This window comes from Malurus melanocephalus, unplaced genomic scaffold, assembly GCF_030028575.1.
Source record: "Malurus melanocephalus ecotype Western Australia unplaced genomic scaffold, MMel_1.1 scaffold_298, whole genome shotgun sequence".
In the NCBI taxonomy this organism is placed as follows: Eukaryota; Metazoa; Chordata; class Aves; order Passeriformes; family Maluridae; genus Malurus; species Malurus melanocephalus.
The window spans coordinates 229,028-246,365 of record NW_026623530.1 but is presented as its reverse complement, the minus strand read 5'-3'; the positions used below and the strand labels follow the sequence as shown (position 1 = coordinate 246,365).

Below are 17,338 nucleotides of genomic sequence, written 5' to 3'. Positions count from 1 at the left end.
GSTCCCTGCTGCTCTGCAGGACATGCAGGGCAGAACATCACTGTCCTGCAGCTGAAAGAACAGCCCAGGGSTCTGTCACTGCCTCCTCATCTGATCACAGTCACGTCTCCTGCCTTGGCTTCCCTACCTTGCCAGCAAGAGGCAACCCCCACTTCCACCAGGATGAAGAGAGACAGGATGCAGGGACACCCCTAAACCATGCCTAGGTCAGAGCATAGGGTGCCTGGAGCTCTAGAGACAGGGAACCCAGGATGAGGCAGGTTTCTGTTCCCCCAGTCCAGCCCTGCTTCACACAGTGTTGGGTTCATCCACCACACCACAGGACACTGGAGATTGCTGGCCCCAGCAGTCGRGGGAGCCAAAGCTTTGGATTTTTCTGGCTCACTGGGATGGCTGAGAGGCCTCACAGCTCTCCCCGACCCCTTTAGTGCTGACACGTCAGGAAGAGCTGGGCCCAGACCTGGGCAAATTCCAACTTCCGCCGGAGACTTGGCTGCCGAGGCGGGGCGGGAGGTGACGGCTCTAGTAAGCACTGGCCAGCCCCCCACACCTTTGCTMCCCCTGCCAAAGAGTTCCTGCCCACCCACCCAAGGCCAGAGGTTGACCCTGCATTAGGGTGCACATCCCATGGGAGCCGTCAGCCCTCCTGGAGCGAGTTCAGGGGTGATCACAGGCATTGGCACACATTCAGCAGAATAGGATGGGTCATTAGGGGGTCAGCCCTCCTACCCCAGGGGCATGCTGGATGTGGGAGCTGCCAATCTGACAGGGGAATGTCCCTTGAAGGTGCCTGGAAAGCCCACAGCATGCCAGGATGGCGTGGGAATACTCTCTCCTATCCTTTCCGGTGCCTGCAACACCAGCCTGCATCCCCAGCTGTGCTCCAGACCTGTGTTCCCAGCTGGGATGGAGTCCTCAGGGGGTACAGGGATTTCCCCAAAGCCTCTCTTCCCTCTCCTGGGTTGCACAGACCCTCACAGTGCCAGCAGACGGAGAGTCCCCTGCCAAGAAGCTGYTGGGCAGGACACAGRGCTGGCTCAAAACACCCAGAAYACCCCAGTGGCAACTCCAGGAATGATGTCAGTGGGTGTGAGCCCACGGTGGAGCTTCAAGGGGGTCAGCCCTTACCTGAGGTTTTGTTGTGGAGCAGGAACTCCATCTGCAGCCGCTGCCCACTTCTCTCAGCCAGAGCCAGGGGCGTTGGGCACTGRGGGTCCCCGGTGTCACAGGTCACCAATGCCCCACAGAAGAGCAGAGCCTGTGTCTCCGCCAGGTCACTGGTGGTGACAGCCGCACACAGAGCCTGCAGCAGAGCCAGGAGGCCAGCAGTGAAGCTGATGGCTCCCAGCGAGGAGGAGGAGACCCCCAGCCAAAGGAGCCGGGTGAGTGCAGCGAGCTGCCGGACCCCCGGCTGCCTCCCGGCYGCCTCCCAGCCGCCTGGTCAGAACAAAGGAGGCTCAAACTGGGAGAAAAAGTTTGGAGCCGGCAGTGAATCCCTCCCTTAAGGAGCCGGGGTGAAGTCATACGGCAGCGGGGCGGGCTGGCTGAGCCGGAGTAGGAAAACAAACAAGCCCACATGCGAATTCCCGTGGCTGCCTGGGCCCCCCGCATGCTCCCAACTCTTGTGCAAACACCGGCAAAGCCATGGCAGGGGCGAAGCCAWGGCAGAGTGGGAGGCGAAGGTCAGCAGCCATAGTGCCAGGATGGCATTCCTTGTGTGACAGTCCCTGTGCGACAGTTCCTGTGTGACGCTCTGGTCTGGCACCCTGCCAGCAGCCAGCACCGGGAATGGGTGCCATGGCTGGAGTTTGGGGGTGTTGGCCAGGTGCTCCTGAGAAGGGATTTCAAGCTGCTTGAACTGCCGTGTGCCTCCAGCACCAGCCCCCCTAAGCCCCATCCAGCCCAGAGATGGACTGCAAAACTGTTTCCAAGCCTGGAAGAGGTAAACTGTGGGGCTGCCTGGCTGTGATGGGGACATCGTGCCTTGGACAAGGTTCTTATGTCCCAGTGCAGAGATGCCATCCTGTCCCCASAGCTGGCTCATCCCTCCTGCAGACCCTAGGCTTTGGCTTGGGCTGCACAGTAAGGACAGAGGGTGTGGCGAGTGGGGGCTGGGGGGATACAGGCAGGGACAYAGGCAGGAAGGGATGGTGGGCAGTCTGCTTGGCACAGACCTCACTCCCAAAAGAGCCTCAGGACCCCAGCTCAGCACCACTTTGCACCCAGGCAGACCCCCCAAGTGGGTGCTCATCCCTGGGGGCCACTGACCCTGTCAAGCTCCTCCTGGTTGCCGAAGAGTGGGTGGTAGTGGCGGTACTTGCCCTCCCGGTATTTGGCGATGAGGAAGCGCCTCCTGTCCTGGCTGCTGCTGGTGGGGCCAATGGCCTCACTGGGAGGCACATTTGCAGCCCAAAACTGGTTTGCCATCATATTGCCAAACTGCTGGAAGAGCTGTGGGGACAAGGACAAGCCACGGTGATAATACTGGTGAGACATGTGAGAGGGCTTTGCTGGGGGCGGGGTGCTGCCCAGAACAGTGGGGTGCATGAAGAGCATGGGTGGTACAGGGGGAGTGGGGAGGGGGAGTGGGGAGGGTGGGTGGGCAGGGTGCAGGAGCACCCACCCACTGCAGGCACGCAGCATCTGAGAGCCGCCATAGCCACCAACTCCCCTTCCTGCCCCGGAAAATCACATCTGGAATGCAGCACCCAGCTGTGGGAGGTGGGGTGGTGCTCAGCATCCATGGGGACAAGATTCAAAGTCCTTTTGGTGGCCTCTTGCCATCCCATTATCCACACTGAGCAATGCCATTACGAGGTTTAGCCCGGTGTCAGGGAGACCCACACCACCTCAACACCCACGGGAGACTGCCAGCACCCCAWAGTTTTTAGGGGTGGAATGGGTGCATGCGGGGGTTAAGGAGGGGTGGTGCAAGCTGGGGACCTGGGGATGCTGGAGTGGTTTCAGGCGGCGTTCCCAGAAAGGGGAGGGGAAAGGGAGCAGCCGCAGGCAGCAGCTGGAAGCGTTTGGGAGCTCGGGGAGCAGGCAACGCCGGAGGCGGAGGCTGCGCGGGTGGGACGCCAGGCAGGAATGCAGGATCTGAGCAGGATGGATGGGAAGAACGGAGCCAGACAGGCTCTGCCGGCAGAAAATGGCTGCCAGGTTAAGTCTTGAAACGAATCCCAGCTCCYCCCGCCCACCCATTCCTGGCCCTGGCTGTGCCGACACATTCCTCCTTGCCGGCAGCAATAGCACTTGGGAGGACTGCTCTGCCCTTGGCCCCGCGCCAATCCCACAGCCATGGCCCCACAGCCACTCCAGCCACTCCAGAGCCATGTCCCCACAGACAAAAGAGACATCATCTGTCTGTGGCATGGACACATAACTGCAGCTTGTCCTCACCGGCTGAACTGGGTGCCAGGGGTTCACAGGGACAGAATAAAAAGCTGCTGRGGGTCCTCTCCCCAGCCAAGCCACACCGTGGTGTGCCCCCAAGGGGCTGGAATCAGCCTAGAGGAACCCTCCAGCCCACACTGAGCAGCTCTACCGTGCAGAGGGAACAGTGTCACCCCTCAAAAGGGCATTTGGGGACTGGTCTGTGCCAATACCTCAATCAGGTCCAGGGTCCACACCTTCCTGTCCATCTTCAGGCTCCGGACTTTGGTGATGGCAGGACCCAATCCTCGGTGTTCCCCTGACAGAGATGAGCCATTAGGGACTCACTGTAGCRTGTGAAAGGTATAGGGGTGCTCAGAGATCCCCATTTGTGCCCCTCTGGATACAGGTACCTGCACATCTCTTGCAGATGACAACACAGAGGTTGATGGAGGCCCAGTCGGGTTTGGGGGAGCCGCAGTCGGCACAGAAGCGGTTGGACTCCACTGCCCAGATCTTCTCGGCCACCTCCGAGTTGGAGAGTGCCTCAGCAATGGACTGCTGCATGGCCTCTACCCATTCCTCCTTCTCCTGCTCTGAGTCAGCAGAGAAGCTGCCGGCAGGGATGGGGATGAGGTATACCGTGGATCAAGGTGGGCAGCACCCTCAGCACCYACTCCCCACCCGGGCTCACCTGAAGGTCCTGTATGGTGTGGTGAGGTCAAAGCCCCGACGATCCACCTCCTTGACATTCCCCACATTCATTTCAATGTAGGTGATGCCAATCCCCAGCTGATAGTCCTGGTGAGGGGGGCAAGGGATAAGGCAGGGGATGGATGATGGGATCCAATGCCTGGGAGCTGGAGTCCCTTCTCTGCCCAGCTCTCATCCTGTGGGTACCTAGGGCACCACAGACTCTGGAGCACCCACAGTGGATGTGATGCTCCTAGGAGAACCCAAGGCTCAGAGCCAGCAGAGAGAGAGGGCTCCAGCTCAGACATCAGCACTCAGTGGCTTCTGTGCTGTCTCCATTTGTGGGGTGGCAGGCCTGGGTGCCCTGGCTCACTGCTGCTCTGCTCAGGTTGGGATTGCAAAGGGAAGGGGTCCCCTTTRGAATGGCAGCAGGGTCCCTCATAGTGCCACAGCCCTCCCAGTTACCCACCTCTSCATTCTTGTAAAGGAACACTTTGTCCCCAGCCACCACCACAAAGAGCTTGTGCTTAAAGCCTCGCAGCTCCAGGAAGCCACTCTTGTCAGCTAGCTCAGTGGCACTGTCAGTGGCTGAGGACATCAGTGTCCTCTCTGGAGCTTTGCTCTTCCGCTCCTCTGCAATCTGCTGCAGGGTCTGTATCCACTCGTTGCGGTCCACTGTGGGGCCGGAGGGGAGACAGGTCAGGATAAGCCCGGGCCCGGGAGCCAATGGGACTCATCCCATGGGCTGAGAAGGGACAGCAGCTGGGGAACAGGGACCCCTTGTCRCTCACCATCACTCTCAGCCCGGAACACGAAGTTGCGGTTGTTGGTGACRACCTCGAATTTCTGGTCCCCGACGCTGGCGACGCGGGAGATGGAGGAGACGGGAATGAGCCGCTTGGAGTAGGTATCCTGGGTGAGGGAGTGGGGAGACGGGCTGCTCATGTCTGTGGCCTCAGGGAAATGGGGCAGTTAGTGGCCCTGTGACCAATGCTCCAACTCCCATGTCCAGGAGGCTCTGAGCCTCCCACATCACAGCCCAGCACCCAGCCATGGCTGCTCCCTGGGATACTGCCCCTTGGCACAGCCACATCTCCCAGCTGCCCCAGAAGGATCACCTCCTCTGCCACCTTCTCATTCCAAACCCCCAGATTCATCTTCTCCACCCACCTTTTCACTGTCAAAATAGCGGAGGTAGTCAGCATCAAGCTTCACCCAGCGCTTCTGGTAGATGTAGGACCTGGGAGGGGACCGGAGGGATCCGTTGGAGGGGATGCCCTTGAACTCGCGATGATTCTGCTTGYGTGTTCACGCCCCAGTTGCCAAAAGCCTGGGGCCACCTTACCATTGATCCTGCCCTGTGTCCCCAGCCCTCAATGTCCCCAATCCTCCATCCTGTGCCGTGTCCCCAGCCCTTGATGTCCCCAGCCTTCCATTCTACCCTGTGTCCCCAACCCTTGATCTGGTGCCATGTCCCTATTTCCTGTGCCATGTCCCCCAGTCCTCTATGCTGCACAAAGATAAGAGGTCTGTCTCAACCAGTCCTTTAAGTCCCCAGCCCCTGATCCTGTGCCCTTATGTTGTGTTGGGGACAGAAATGGGGACTTCATGCTTTCCTCCAATTAAAACATGGAGCTGAGAATGAGGGCTGCCCCTAAAAGCTCCCCCAAATCCCTATTCACTGCTCAGGACCTAACAGCCAGGCAGGGTTCAATCCAGGAGACACATTCCAACAGGGGTCAGCGGCSCTGGAGCACAGGGAGAATCCGGGCATCTCTGCCAGGATGGGGATAAAGATGGCAGGACCCTGGGGCTGGAAGAGAGCCCACCAGAGACCCCTTTGCCCGCCCCAGCCCAGCATGCAGACCAACCATGCACCACAGGGAAAGTCAGGACACTCTTCAGCCCATCCCTTTAGCATTAGGGCTGCAGAAGCCAAGCCCTTTCTGAAATGGCTCCAGCAACAAGCCCTGCCATGCAGCCCCCTACCARCACTGAACCCCCAAGTTCCCCTCTGCTGATAGGGCTGGGGGAGCTGCAGGGACACAGTGGTTGCTTAAGGGCTTGTTTACTCAGGAAAGGTTTGCTGGAGCAGCTTCCCAGGGAACTTCCAGCTGCTCTCACTTCCCCAGCAGCACGGCTGCTCCGTTGCAAACAGCTGAGCTTCCTCCTCCTCCGCTGGTGGAACTGCTGCCTCAGGGCTTCCYCAGAGCCCAAATTAAGAAGCCCCCAAATATCCATCACATCTCCTGCTTGATTGTTGCCTCCCAGCTAGTGCAGGGGCTCTTTGAGTGGGCTCCCTGTGCACACTGTGCTTGCTGTGCTCACTGGGCTCTCTATGACTCCCTGGCTTGCTCACTCTGGAGCACACAGACACACACACCCAGCACTTCCCCTGTTTTACTCCTGCACCACTCTGGCTTTCCACCATGAGATTAGAATTTGGGGCTGCTATCCCATGGGATAGGGGCCATCACCACCTCCTCCTGCAGCATACCCAGTGATCCCAAATGCATGGGTCAGCCCAGACCCCCCACCTCATCCCTGACAGCTTCTCTTGCGGTCACCACTATTCCAGGGCTCCTTCAGAGGAAAGRCAGCTCTTTTCCCAGTGATGCAGGGTCTGGGAGAAAGCTTGAGCTGCAGGCTCCCTTCCTCGTCAGCCAAGTCACTACAGCCACTGGTGGCACCCGCTCTGAGAAAGGCTCTTTCATGAAAAATAGATGGCTCTAAGCTAAATCACAGGTTAGAAGGCAGTGGAAGGAACACATCCCTAGTGGTGGATTTTCACCAAAGCAAAAGTACACCCCCTCAAGCAGGAATTACAGATGGGAAAAGGAGGGGACAATCACCCTTCCATGTCACACAGGGACCCACAGTACATCACTCACCCCTGTGGCGGGTTCTTGTCCAGCCACCCCGCTCTGATGGTGGGTGACAGAGTGGTGGTGGCACTCATGCCCTCCATGCTGTCACTGAGTGTGCTGGGGCTGCTGCCAGGGAAGGTGTCGGCTGCAGGCAGGTGCAGGCTGGGGTCTCTGTCACTCCAGCTGCTGCTGCCACTGGGGATGAGGAGCCGAGGGAGGGGGTTAAGAGCTGGCAGGTCCCGGGAGGGGCCGAGGCTCTCCTGCACAGTTCAGCCTCCCCGTGACCTTCCCTGAGGCACAGGCAATGCAGGTCAGCTGTGTGCAAGCGGGTACTCTGGGGACAGTCCTCTCAGGGRGATCCCAGCACATCCCCCAGCTCCAGGGACAGCCCAGGCCTGAGTCCCAGCTCTGTGAGGGGGACAGGGGCAGCCCCAAGACCACAGCCCAGCCCAGCGATGTGCAGAGCTGCTCTCTTCTCACACACACACACACACACACATGTGCTCCCATGCACAGGTCTCATGTGCACACGTGTGCATACTGTGCAGCTGTGCACACACAAGAAGCCCTGAGCTATGCACTCACCCACCCTGCCATGCACAAGAGCTCTCTGCCTGTGCTCACACCCAACATACACACAAGCACCCCCTGGTACATGCACACATATCCCTTGGCTACATACACACACACAGCGTGTCACCAGCTGCACACACATGTCCCCTGCACACAGCATGGCAGCCGAGCTCGTACTTGGCAGGGGGTGCATCAGGGTGGTCCTCGCTGAACTCGTCTTCACTGAAGAGGCTGTTGAAACGCAGGGACCGTGGTCTCCCCATCCTGGGCTCAGCATCCTCCTGCAGGGGCACATATGGATGACATGTGGGATCTCCTTGGWGCCCTGAGTGCCCGTGAGGGTGCAGGATGGATGGAAGGAGAGGGGACACGAAGCTGTGTCACCAGCCCATACTCAGCTAAGTGGGTGCCCACAGTGTCAGGGTGTTCAGGAAGAAGCATGCTGAAGCTCGCAGAGAGAGGGAAGTGCAGTCAAGGGAGGAGCTGAACACCAAGATGGTTATTTACAGCAGCTAAAAATGTCAGAACTTCACGAGAAATCTGGCATCATCCCCTTAGTCTTGGTGTTCACAAGCAAAGCCAGATGGGGGCTTCAGGTGCTATGGGGGCTCTGCAGCTGATGGGACTCCTCAAATCCATCCATTCCCACCCCAGGGAGCAAGGGAGGCAGACAGAAATTCGCAATCCAGGGATTATATTCAAGRTGCAGTGCTGGAGGTGTCCACTAGCACACACCCTGGGCCGGGGTGCTGCACAGCTGGGGGTGCTCCCAGACACCCCAAAGGACGCAGTGAGTGCTTCCTGGGAACACTGGGGTGAGACCTTGTGGGTGCTCCCCAGGGACCCTCATGCTCCAGCACCACTGAAAAACCTGGTGGGTACTTCCCAAGGACACTGAAGGACCCAGCTGCAGCTCTGGGGTTTCAGTCCCCACGGGACACTCAGGAGGTTACTCCCTATGAGAGACCCAGGGGGGGGGGGGGCTCAGTGACCCCCTCTCTAGTCTTTAACACGCTCCTCCAGCTTTAACCAGTATCTCTGGAGCATCCCAAGGCCAGCACCAGTCCTCAGGGCCAGTCACCCTGCCAGCTCCTACCCTCCTCCAGCCCCATGGTGGGACCAACCTTGGCCATCTCCCCCGCCGGTCTGGCTAATTCCTCCTCCCACGCCGAGTCCTCGTAGTCTGAGTCATCTGACAAAGGAAAGGGAATCATCTGGGGTGGAGCAAGGGGTCCCAAATCCCCCTGCTACCCCAGAGCCTGTGGGGAGGATGAGAATGCACGCATGGCTAGCTTCCCCCCCCTTGCTTTGCCCCTGGCAAATAACCACCCCATCCCTGCGACAACAAAAGTTTTATCAAGGAGTTTGGAGAAGAGCAGGAAAGGGCAAAGTCCTTCTAGTGGCACCTCCCACCACAGTCATGACATTCCTGGCCTCACCAGAAGGGGACTTGCTGACACCAGCCCCAGGACCATAGCTCCAGCCAGGCTTTCCCATCTCTGCCTGGGAGCTCCTGCTGCTGGGGTTTTCCAGGGTGGATTCCCCTCCCTCTTCTTCCATTCCTTATCAGCTCCCATGTGCACCATGGAAATGAGATCCCAGAGGACAACAGGAGAGAGAGATGGTTCCTCCACACTCTCAGCCAGCACTCACATCAGCAGGAATCCTGGTCAGGATTGTAACTTCACAGGGAACAAGTGGTCCCAGACTGCCTGGCCCTGGCAGATAACCACTCCCAAATCCCAGAGAATCTGGAGCAGATTCCTCCCAAAACCCCAATCCAGATGATGCTGTTTGGGCCCTGGCAGCAGGCAAGGATGCTCCCAGGCTGAAGGGAGTTGAGGAATGCAGGCAGATGCTCACCTTGGCACCAYGGAAACCCCCTGCAGACTCTGCATCTCAAACTCCTCAGGGTGGGAGCAGCTTTCCTCMCTGCACCCCCCAACAAACAGATAAGCTCCCTGTCCATGGCTTCTCCCAGCTTCTGAAACACACCCCAGCTCCCAGTTAAACCAGTGCTACTTCCTACAGGGCTGCTGGCCTTGAAAGACACCCAGCACCCCACAGAACTCAGCCCTTCCTCTTCCTTCCAGCAGAGCTATTCCAGTTGAATTATAGTCCAGCCAGGGCTGCACCCCAAGACCAGACCTGCAGCCCTCCATGGGGGTCCCCAAAGCAGCATTGCTCACTGCAGTTGGCCTAGCCCCATGGACACCCTGAGAAAGGGGCTGGGGGGTGCAAAGGCATGGTCCTGGGACCCCAGAACCAGGGATATCTGCATTTCACCCCCCTCATAGGTACACTTTTCCTCTGTGAGTGCAAGTGGATGCTTCCAGCAACCACAGAAACCTTTGCTCTGCGCTAGGAGAGGCTGGACCCAACTCCCCAGCCCACATCTTACAWCCCCTGAAACTCCCAACCCAGGGCTTACACCCCTCCCGTGAAGGCCCCAGCTCAGATCTCACACACTGTAAATCCCCTGACCTAGATCTTGCACTACTAACACCCCCAGCCCAGAAGGGAAGGAAGGGGATAGAGAAGAAAGGGAGACCAGCAAGGACAGAGGAACAAACTGGCAAGAAGGAAGGCACAGCACCCACAGCACAGTGGGATGGATATGGCAGCCAGATATCCCAAGGGAAGATTTGTGACAGGGGAACACAAATGCACAGGGCCCCGCCTTGTACTCACCGAACTCTGGCACGAAGGGAAGGGTGGCCTTGGATGGCAGCTCCGGTGGTGGTGGGGGTGGCAGCTTCGTGCAAGGCACGGGAAACAGCGGGGACAGGGTGACACCGGGCGCTCTTTCCGTAATGGGGACTTCCTCTTTGGCAGGGATGCTGAGGGAGACAGGAGCACGCACTGCCTTATGCCAGCCCCTGCCCCACTTCCCAGCCCTTATACCCTTCAGGGGCAGACCACAGAGTGCAAGAGGACCCCCAAAAGGGATCAAACCCCAGCAGACCCAAACCCACAAACCAATTCCTAACAGACTCCACAGCAAAGCCTTTCCTGTGCTTGGGTTATATGACTAGTTTCTAGGCTGGAAATGTTTTCCTGGCATCCAGCYTCACTCCCCTGTGTGTGCTCCACGGCTCAGGATCCTTATCTGGCTCTGGGACACCCCAAGCCACCCACAGCCTTGAAGCCACATCCCAGAGCAGGTTGTTTTTTTTCCTCTAGTCTAAACAACGGCAGAGCCACTTCATTAGCTGATTTGCAGGTGGCCACAGGGCTCCCTGAGCAGGATGGGGGCCCTAGTGATGCTCTGTGCCAGCAGCTTCCTCACTGTGGGGTAGACACTGGAGATCCAGGGTGACTGCTACAGTAGCAAGAACTCCTGGAAATGGAGCTTCTCCTGGGTCAGTGAGCCATGCCCCCAGCCCCAAAATCCTGACCAGTGGGGAGAGGGGCCATRGGGACTGTCCTTCTCCCCACAGACCCCCTGAGCAGCCGAGCTCAGCTGCTCCTACCTCTTGTTCCTTGCTTCCTGCCTTTCTGAGGCTCAAAGGCAGCAGGCAAWCAACAGAAATTTCTGGGGTAATGGTGTTTCCTAGGGCAGGAAATTAAGAGGACGTTTCTCCAGGATATAAAAATATAAGGCACCATTGGAACATCCCTGAATCAAAGGGCAGGACAGAGTTTTCACTTCAAGCCCTGGGTAGGTGAGCCCCAGGGGATCTGCATACTGGTACCAGTTCCACCCTTCCCCAGCTACCTCTCACCATAGCCACAAGTAGGAACARCTGGTTAGACTGGATATTGGGAAGAAGCTCTTCCCTCAGGGTCATGAGGCCATGGCAGAGGCTGTCAAGAGAAGGYTGTCAAGGAAGAGACTGCCCCATGCCTGGAAATGTTCAAGGCCAGGTTGGGTGAGGCTTGGAGCAACCTGCCCTAGTGGGAGGTGACCCTGCCCATGGCAGGGGGGATGGAACCTAAAAGAACTTTAAGATCCCATCCAATCCAAACCATTCTGTGATTCCATGATTCCATGGCCAAGGCTGCCATCAGCACCCCCTGTTTTCTGGGGATGTGCCTCCCAGCACCAGGGCTCACACACAAAAGATTTACCTTAGCTTGGGATGAGCTGGAGAARAAACTTCTCCCTGGCTGGAGCAGGAAGCAGGGGAAGACGGGAGTGCTGGCTCTCCCTGGGTCAGCCTGACCTCATTTCTCAGCAGCCATTTCCATGGTAACCAGCCACAACCATCCATACATTAGGGAATGCTGGCAGGGAAGGAGGGGAGCATGGGCAGAGGAGCGTGGGCAGGGGAGCAGAGCAGCACTGCTACCAACACCACCAGGCAGGAGCTGCTGGGGCACCCAGGTGTGCAGGGACCCGAGACAGGAGGTGACATGGAGGTGACATGGAGGTGACAGTGCACAAGCCACAGAGTCTCCAGCAAGAGCCTGGCTGGGTCTGCATCAGTGCAGCCACCCAGGATGACATCTGCCTCCTGGGCTGTGATTGGGGGGCTGCAGCACAAGCCCCATGGCCAGCAGGGAGATGACAAGCCTCAGGCCAAGACAAACCCCATCTCCTGGACAGGCACTTCTCAGGAGAGTTTCTGGCCCAGCCCCAGTCCTGCCCAGCCCCCAGCCCCACCATCCCAGGGGCCAGCAGGATAGGCACCCACAGAGTTCAGGCACAAATGGCATCCCAGCTCCCCAAAACACCCTTGCCGCTRCTCTCCATGTCATCACCTTCTGCTGTAGCATCCCTGGGCTTCATGTACCCCTGTGGCTCCATGGGGCAGTATGGGTACACTATCACCCCCTGCACCCCCTGCCCCCCAGTGTGGAGAGGGGGTGCCCTCACTGACAGCCTCATCCCATGACCAGAGTGCAGACATGAGCACCCACTGCTGCTGAGACTATCCATGGGGTGTCTAGGCATGAGCTATCAGCAGCCAAAACTGGAGAGCTCCCAGCCCTGCTGCTGGCATTGGGAGCGGCACATCAAATCAGAAACTGGTGAGGGAGAGCTCCCAGTGTTGAACATAGTTGCTGCCATCAACCTATCGCAGACATCCCACACCCAGCAGGGCTAGGATAATCCTATTATCTCCTTGGGTGCTTGGGGTGGCCCAGGGTTTGGGGGGATGGTGAGAACCCAGAGGTGAGCATGGCCTGGAGGAAACCACAATATGGTTCTGCAAGCAGCTAGGAGGAAGYGCTGGGGACCACGGCAGCACAGCCGGAAGTGAGGGGAGATGGGGGGGTGGCGTCACCCCACAAGTGCCAGGTCACTTGCTCTGCTCCTGGGCAGAGCACAGGCACAGGCAGGGGTACTCCAGCTCTTCCTCAGCCCTCATCCTTGCAGGTACCTCCCCTGTGGGCACYCCCACCTCCACAAGGGGTTATGGTGGGGGCTCATCTCCACCCAGAGACAGRGCCAGACCAATGCAGCTGCCTCACTGCTGCAGGCAAAGAGCCACAGCCCCAGCCTGGATGAAGCAAGCATCACCCCGATGGGGGCAAGTACCATCCAGACCTGGGCAAACCCACCCTGGTGTGGCCATCATCCARCATGGGCAAGGATCATACAGACACGAGCAACCATCAGCCCCAACATGGCAAGCATCACCCACTGTTGCTGGTCCTTGGGCAGCRCAGCAGTATCCCCACCCACCCCCAGGCCTTTCACGTTCATTGGCTGCAGCCACCCTGGGCAGGTCCCCCCATGGGAGCAGGATGGGGTTTAGGGCCAACAGCAGCACCCTGCAGCTGTGGGGCTCCCTCGTTCCCAGCRCAGAGCACTTTAGCCAGGCATCCATCACTCCAGGGATTCCAGRGAGCCCCAGTGTGTGCAGTTTCCCAAGCTCCCAGCACATGCTGCCCTGCACGCAGAGCCAGGACCCAACACTTGCCCTAGTGTGACTCACACCCTCACCCTCCTGAATACACCCCTTGTCCATGCCAGCTGTCCTGCACCACAGCACCTCCTCTATCTCCAGCAGGCACCGGTGCTGGCCAAAGAGTCACAGTATCATGGAATGGTTTGATTGGGAAAGGCCTTTAAAGCTTATCTCATACCATGGGCATGGACGCCTACAATCCCAGTTTACTCCAAGCCCTGTCCAACCCAGCTTTGAACACTTCCAGGGATGGGGCCACAACTTCCCTGGGCAGCCTGTGCCAGGGCCTCACYACCCTCAGAGGGAAGAATTTCTTAGGAGATGAGAGCTCTTTATTTTTAAAATGTTCTCAAAACAAGAACTCACCTATAATACATCCCGGGTCATACAATTAAAGTGACTTTTGTGATAAGGGTTTTGGGGTACAACTGGTTAGTTCTGAACTCCCCAATATATCCATATAAGACACATACAACATATATATATAGATGCAGATACATTCCTGTGTATATTCACTACAGCATCAAGTTCTATGTGAGAAATACACACACACACATAGACACACATATATATACACATATATACACCCATACATATTCCCTTTTGTTGCTATCAAGCACCAACCCATACGCATAATCTGTATGTTATGTGTGCATCAGGGCACACCAAGTGTGCCCTAAGGCCACCCACCTGTCCCACATTGGCACAGCCCCCAGGGCTCTGCCATGGAGACCCCACAGGTCCCCAAGCCACTGGAACACCCTTCTGTCCCGGGGGTGCTGTTGAGCTTTATGCACCCCGAGATGCCCCGGGACAGCTCCAAGGGGGAATCCGAGCCCCCGAGCTCCAGCGCACAGTCTTGGGGGTGCCATACCAAGGTGGGCAGCCCCTGTTCCGCGGTGGAGCGCCCATCCCCCAGGGCAGCAGGCACTGGGGRCCAACAATGCCTGTGCGCACACAGGCCAGGGCAGGAAACAGCCGCTGGAGCCGGCAGAGCCACACTCGCACCCGGTAGTGCCGGCAGCGCTAGATCCCGTCCCAAAAATCCCTCCGCCCCGAGCGCCGCCTGCCGCTGTGCAGCACGACTGGCACTGTGCCAGCCGTGTCCCCCTACCTGGGCAGGTGACAGGAACCCCGGTGGCACCGATCGGAAGCACGGGGAGGGCTGGGGGAGGCCGGCGGGGAGCGGAGCTTCTCACCGCGGCACTTCCTGCACTGCAGCAAAACTTCCTGAGCTGGCCGAAGCAGCGGCGTGGCCGGCACCAAAACCTCGGTGCGGCCAGTGAGAGCCCAGGACATGGCCAGCAAGAACCCAGGRCATGGCCAGCAAGAACCCAGGGCATGGCCAGTATCCAACTCAGACATGGCTGGTACCAAACTGGCGGCACAGATGGCACTAAACCCATGGCACAGCTGGCACCAAACCAGCATGGCAAGCACCAAACCCATGGCACGTCCAGCACCAAACTAGCACAGTTCGCACCAAAGGGACAGTCATCGGGGGCTGTCTGGGTCTGGTCCCCTTTGTCTGGACCAAGGGGCACTGGGATGGGAAGCTGGAGGGGGAGCCCTGCCACCAGCCCTCCCATTCTCATCCTGACTACACGCGTGATCCCATCCAGCACCATCACTCCGGACAAACCCAACCCCATTCCCAGGACCCCACCTCAGGGGACCAGCTAGACACTCCAGCGCCAGGAACAGATACCTAAGAGTGTTGGGAAGTCTGTGGGTCGCCCCCTCCCCGGGGGTGCCACACAGGCTTGCTGACATTCCCCCACCTCACCTCAGGAGGGTGCTGGCACCTCTGTCCCCTCCAAACACCAGTTGCACTGCCCGTCCTCACTCCACACCTACCCGCGCTCTGCAGGATTTGGGGGTGCACTGGGGGATTTGGGACATCAAAGCAGGGGCTGCAAACGCTGTTGTACCCAAACTCCAGCCTGCTCCCATGTCATCTAGCCACAGCAGCTGGCAGCAGCTTTGCCCCACTCCCTCTGTGCTGCAGCTCACCATCTTGCACTCCCTGGTATGGAGAGTTCACACTCAGGCTTCAGCACTGCCTACATTGCAGGTGGGGACAAAGCAGGGCTCTACATTGCTGCAAGGACTGAGWCCCAGCCCATGACAGGCTGGGGTGACCTGGGTGACTGGGGTGAACAGGGTGGACACATCCAGCCACAGTCAAAATAAATATCTCAGCCCACCCAGTGATGGGCAATGTAGGAAGCCCTGGGAAATACTGTGGCCTGAGGCAGGGGCATCCCCCGAGTATGTGCTGAGGCTGGGGGAGGGTTAGTACCCTCATGGGATGTGCTGGGGCTGGGGGTACTCTCAGGAGATGTGCTGAGCTCTGGGGTGCGGGTATTTCCAGGAGATGTGCTGAGCTCTGGAGAAGTGTAGGTCCCCCAGGCAACCCATGTCATGACCCCAAGGGTCTCACCCACATCACAGTAGCCCCCCACACAGACCCCAATGCCTTGGGGCACCCCAAACCCATGYCCCTGGCACCCCCTTACCTCCTGTGGGACACAGCCCTGGGGGGGAGCACAGGGGGGMGGTCAGTCAGCGAGGGGCCCTTCAGGCTCTGGCACTTGGTTTCCAGTTGGTGCCGCTTGGCTGGCAGCGGTGGCAGTGGGGGTCTCGCCCTGCTGTCAGCAGGGCCTTTCTCTCCAAGGGCTGGTGGTGAGGGATCCTCCAGGGTTGGGAGATGGCTGCAGGGTGCAGGGCAGGGCTCGGGGCTGCTCCCYGATAGTGATGAGGAGAATTTGAGGGGGGGGCGGCAGCCCATCCTGGGTGGGATGGGTGGGGGCAGCTGGGCAAAGCTTGCACCCCGCTCCAGCTCCAGCAGCGGGGTTCCACCGGGCACTGGTGGGCACTGGGGCTCCAGCTGCTCCGGCCCTGTYGAAGCACTCAGGCGGAAGATGTGGCGTTTCATGGGGACAGGTTTAATGGCAGGGGGCTGGTGAGTCCCGGCGGTCAGTGGGGCCTCAGCAAAAGCTTTCTGCAGCCCCAGGAGGATGCGGCGGCGGTGGCCAGGCAGCAGCACCCCAAGGTGAGTAAGCCTCTCATCTGTCAGAGCCCGGCAGTCCCACACTGACCACAGCTCGTTTTGCTGGAAGGTCTCCACGTACTGGTCAAGGTGGAGGGCAGACAGCCAGGCTGCCACCGGCAGAGATCCCGCCTCCTCCATGGCAGGGGCCTGGCCACAGAGATTTGCACGAYTCAGTTCATCTCCAGCAAGGCTGCCAGCAAGGCTCAGGACGACATCAGGACCTGGGAATGGAGACAACAGGATCACCGTCACAAAACACATACCAGTTGAAGCCTGGAGTCCCAAAACCAACATTCCCAGTGAAGCCACCTGGTTTTCCTAGGGCCTCCAAGCACGCTTCCTCCCCAGGATCACCCAGTCCTGAAGCAGGGGGCTGCAAGAATGTGTAAATGCTGGGGGGTCCCAGTTTAGGCATCAAAACATAAAGGCCGTCCCCACTGAGCCTTACCTGTGATGGCATCATGGGGCCTCAGCATGGTTTCAGGGTGTGACATTTGGGCTGGGGGGAAAGGGGGTCCCACATTGTGGGAATCAGGGAATATGCCTGAGTATGCCTGATTCAAAGGCAGGGGAGCTGTTGGCTGCACCTCAGGGCTGTCACCTGTCAGGGTACAGCTCCCCCAGTTTACAGCAGCAAGCCAGGAAGAAGTGATACAGACAGTTGGATCCAGAAGGCTGTCCCCTCTCCCAGGCTGCCCCCATCGCAGCAGTGGCAGTGCTGCTGCTGGAGCCCCCAGCCCACACCACACCAAACCGCTCCTTACAGACCATGTGCCCACCATGTGCTGGCATTGCTCCCAGCTCCAGAAGCCTGTCTGTCCTTGGCATTGCTCCAGCATGGCACCCTGGGGTGCTGGCAGAGCACCTGYACAGCACCCTCAGTGCACACACCTAGYCGAGTGCCCTTGTTGCACCCA

General features: G+C 58.8%; 1 protein-coding gene across 1 annotated transcript in view; it reads right to left on the bottom strand.

The window, feature by feature from the left end:
• ARAP1 (ArfGAP with RhoGAP domain, ankyrin repeat and PH domain 1) overlaps positions 1-17,338 on the bottom strand; it is a 34,595-nt gene that overhangs the window by 10,419 nt on the left and 6,838 nt on the right. The window contains exons 2-14 of the mRNA XM_057377001.1: positions 15,886-16,642; positions 10,200-10,348; positions 8,633-8,700; positions 7,686-7,789; positions 6,960-7,130; positions 5,239-5,308; positions 4,860-4,980; positions 4,538-4,743; positions 4,070-4,176; positions 3,789-3,988; positions 3,609-3,694; positions 2,269-2,451; positions 1,129-1,303 (exon numbers count right to left, since the gene is read on the bottom strand). Of these exons, the coding sequence (XP_057232984.1) occupies positions 1,129-1,303; positions 2,269-2,451; positions 3,609-3,694; positions 3,789-3,988; positions 4,070-4,176; positions 4,538-4,743; positions 4,860-4,980; positions 5,239-5,308; positions 6,960-7,130; positions 7,686-7,789; positions 8,633-8,700; positions 10,200-10,348; positions 15,886-16,559 (2,314 nt within the window). The 5' untranslated portion in view covers positions 16,560-16,642. The remainder of the gene's footprint in view (positions 1-1,128; positions 1,304-2,268; positions 2,452-3,608; positions 3,695-3,788; positions 3,989-4,069; positions 4,177-4,537; positions 4,744-4,859; positions 4,981-5,238; positions 5,309-6,959; positions 7,131-7,685; positions 7,790-8,632; positions 8,701-10,199; positions 10,349-15,885; positions 16,643-17,338) is intronic.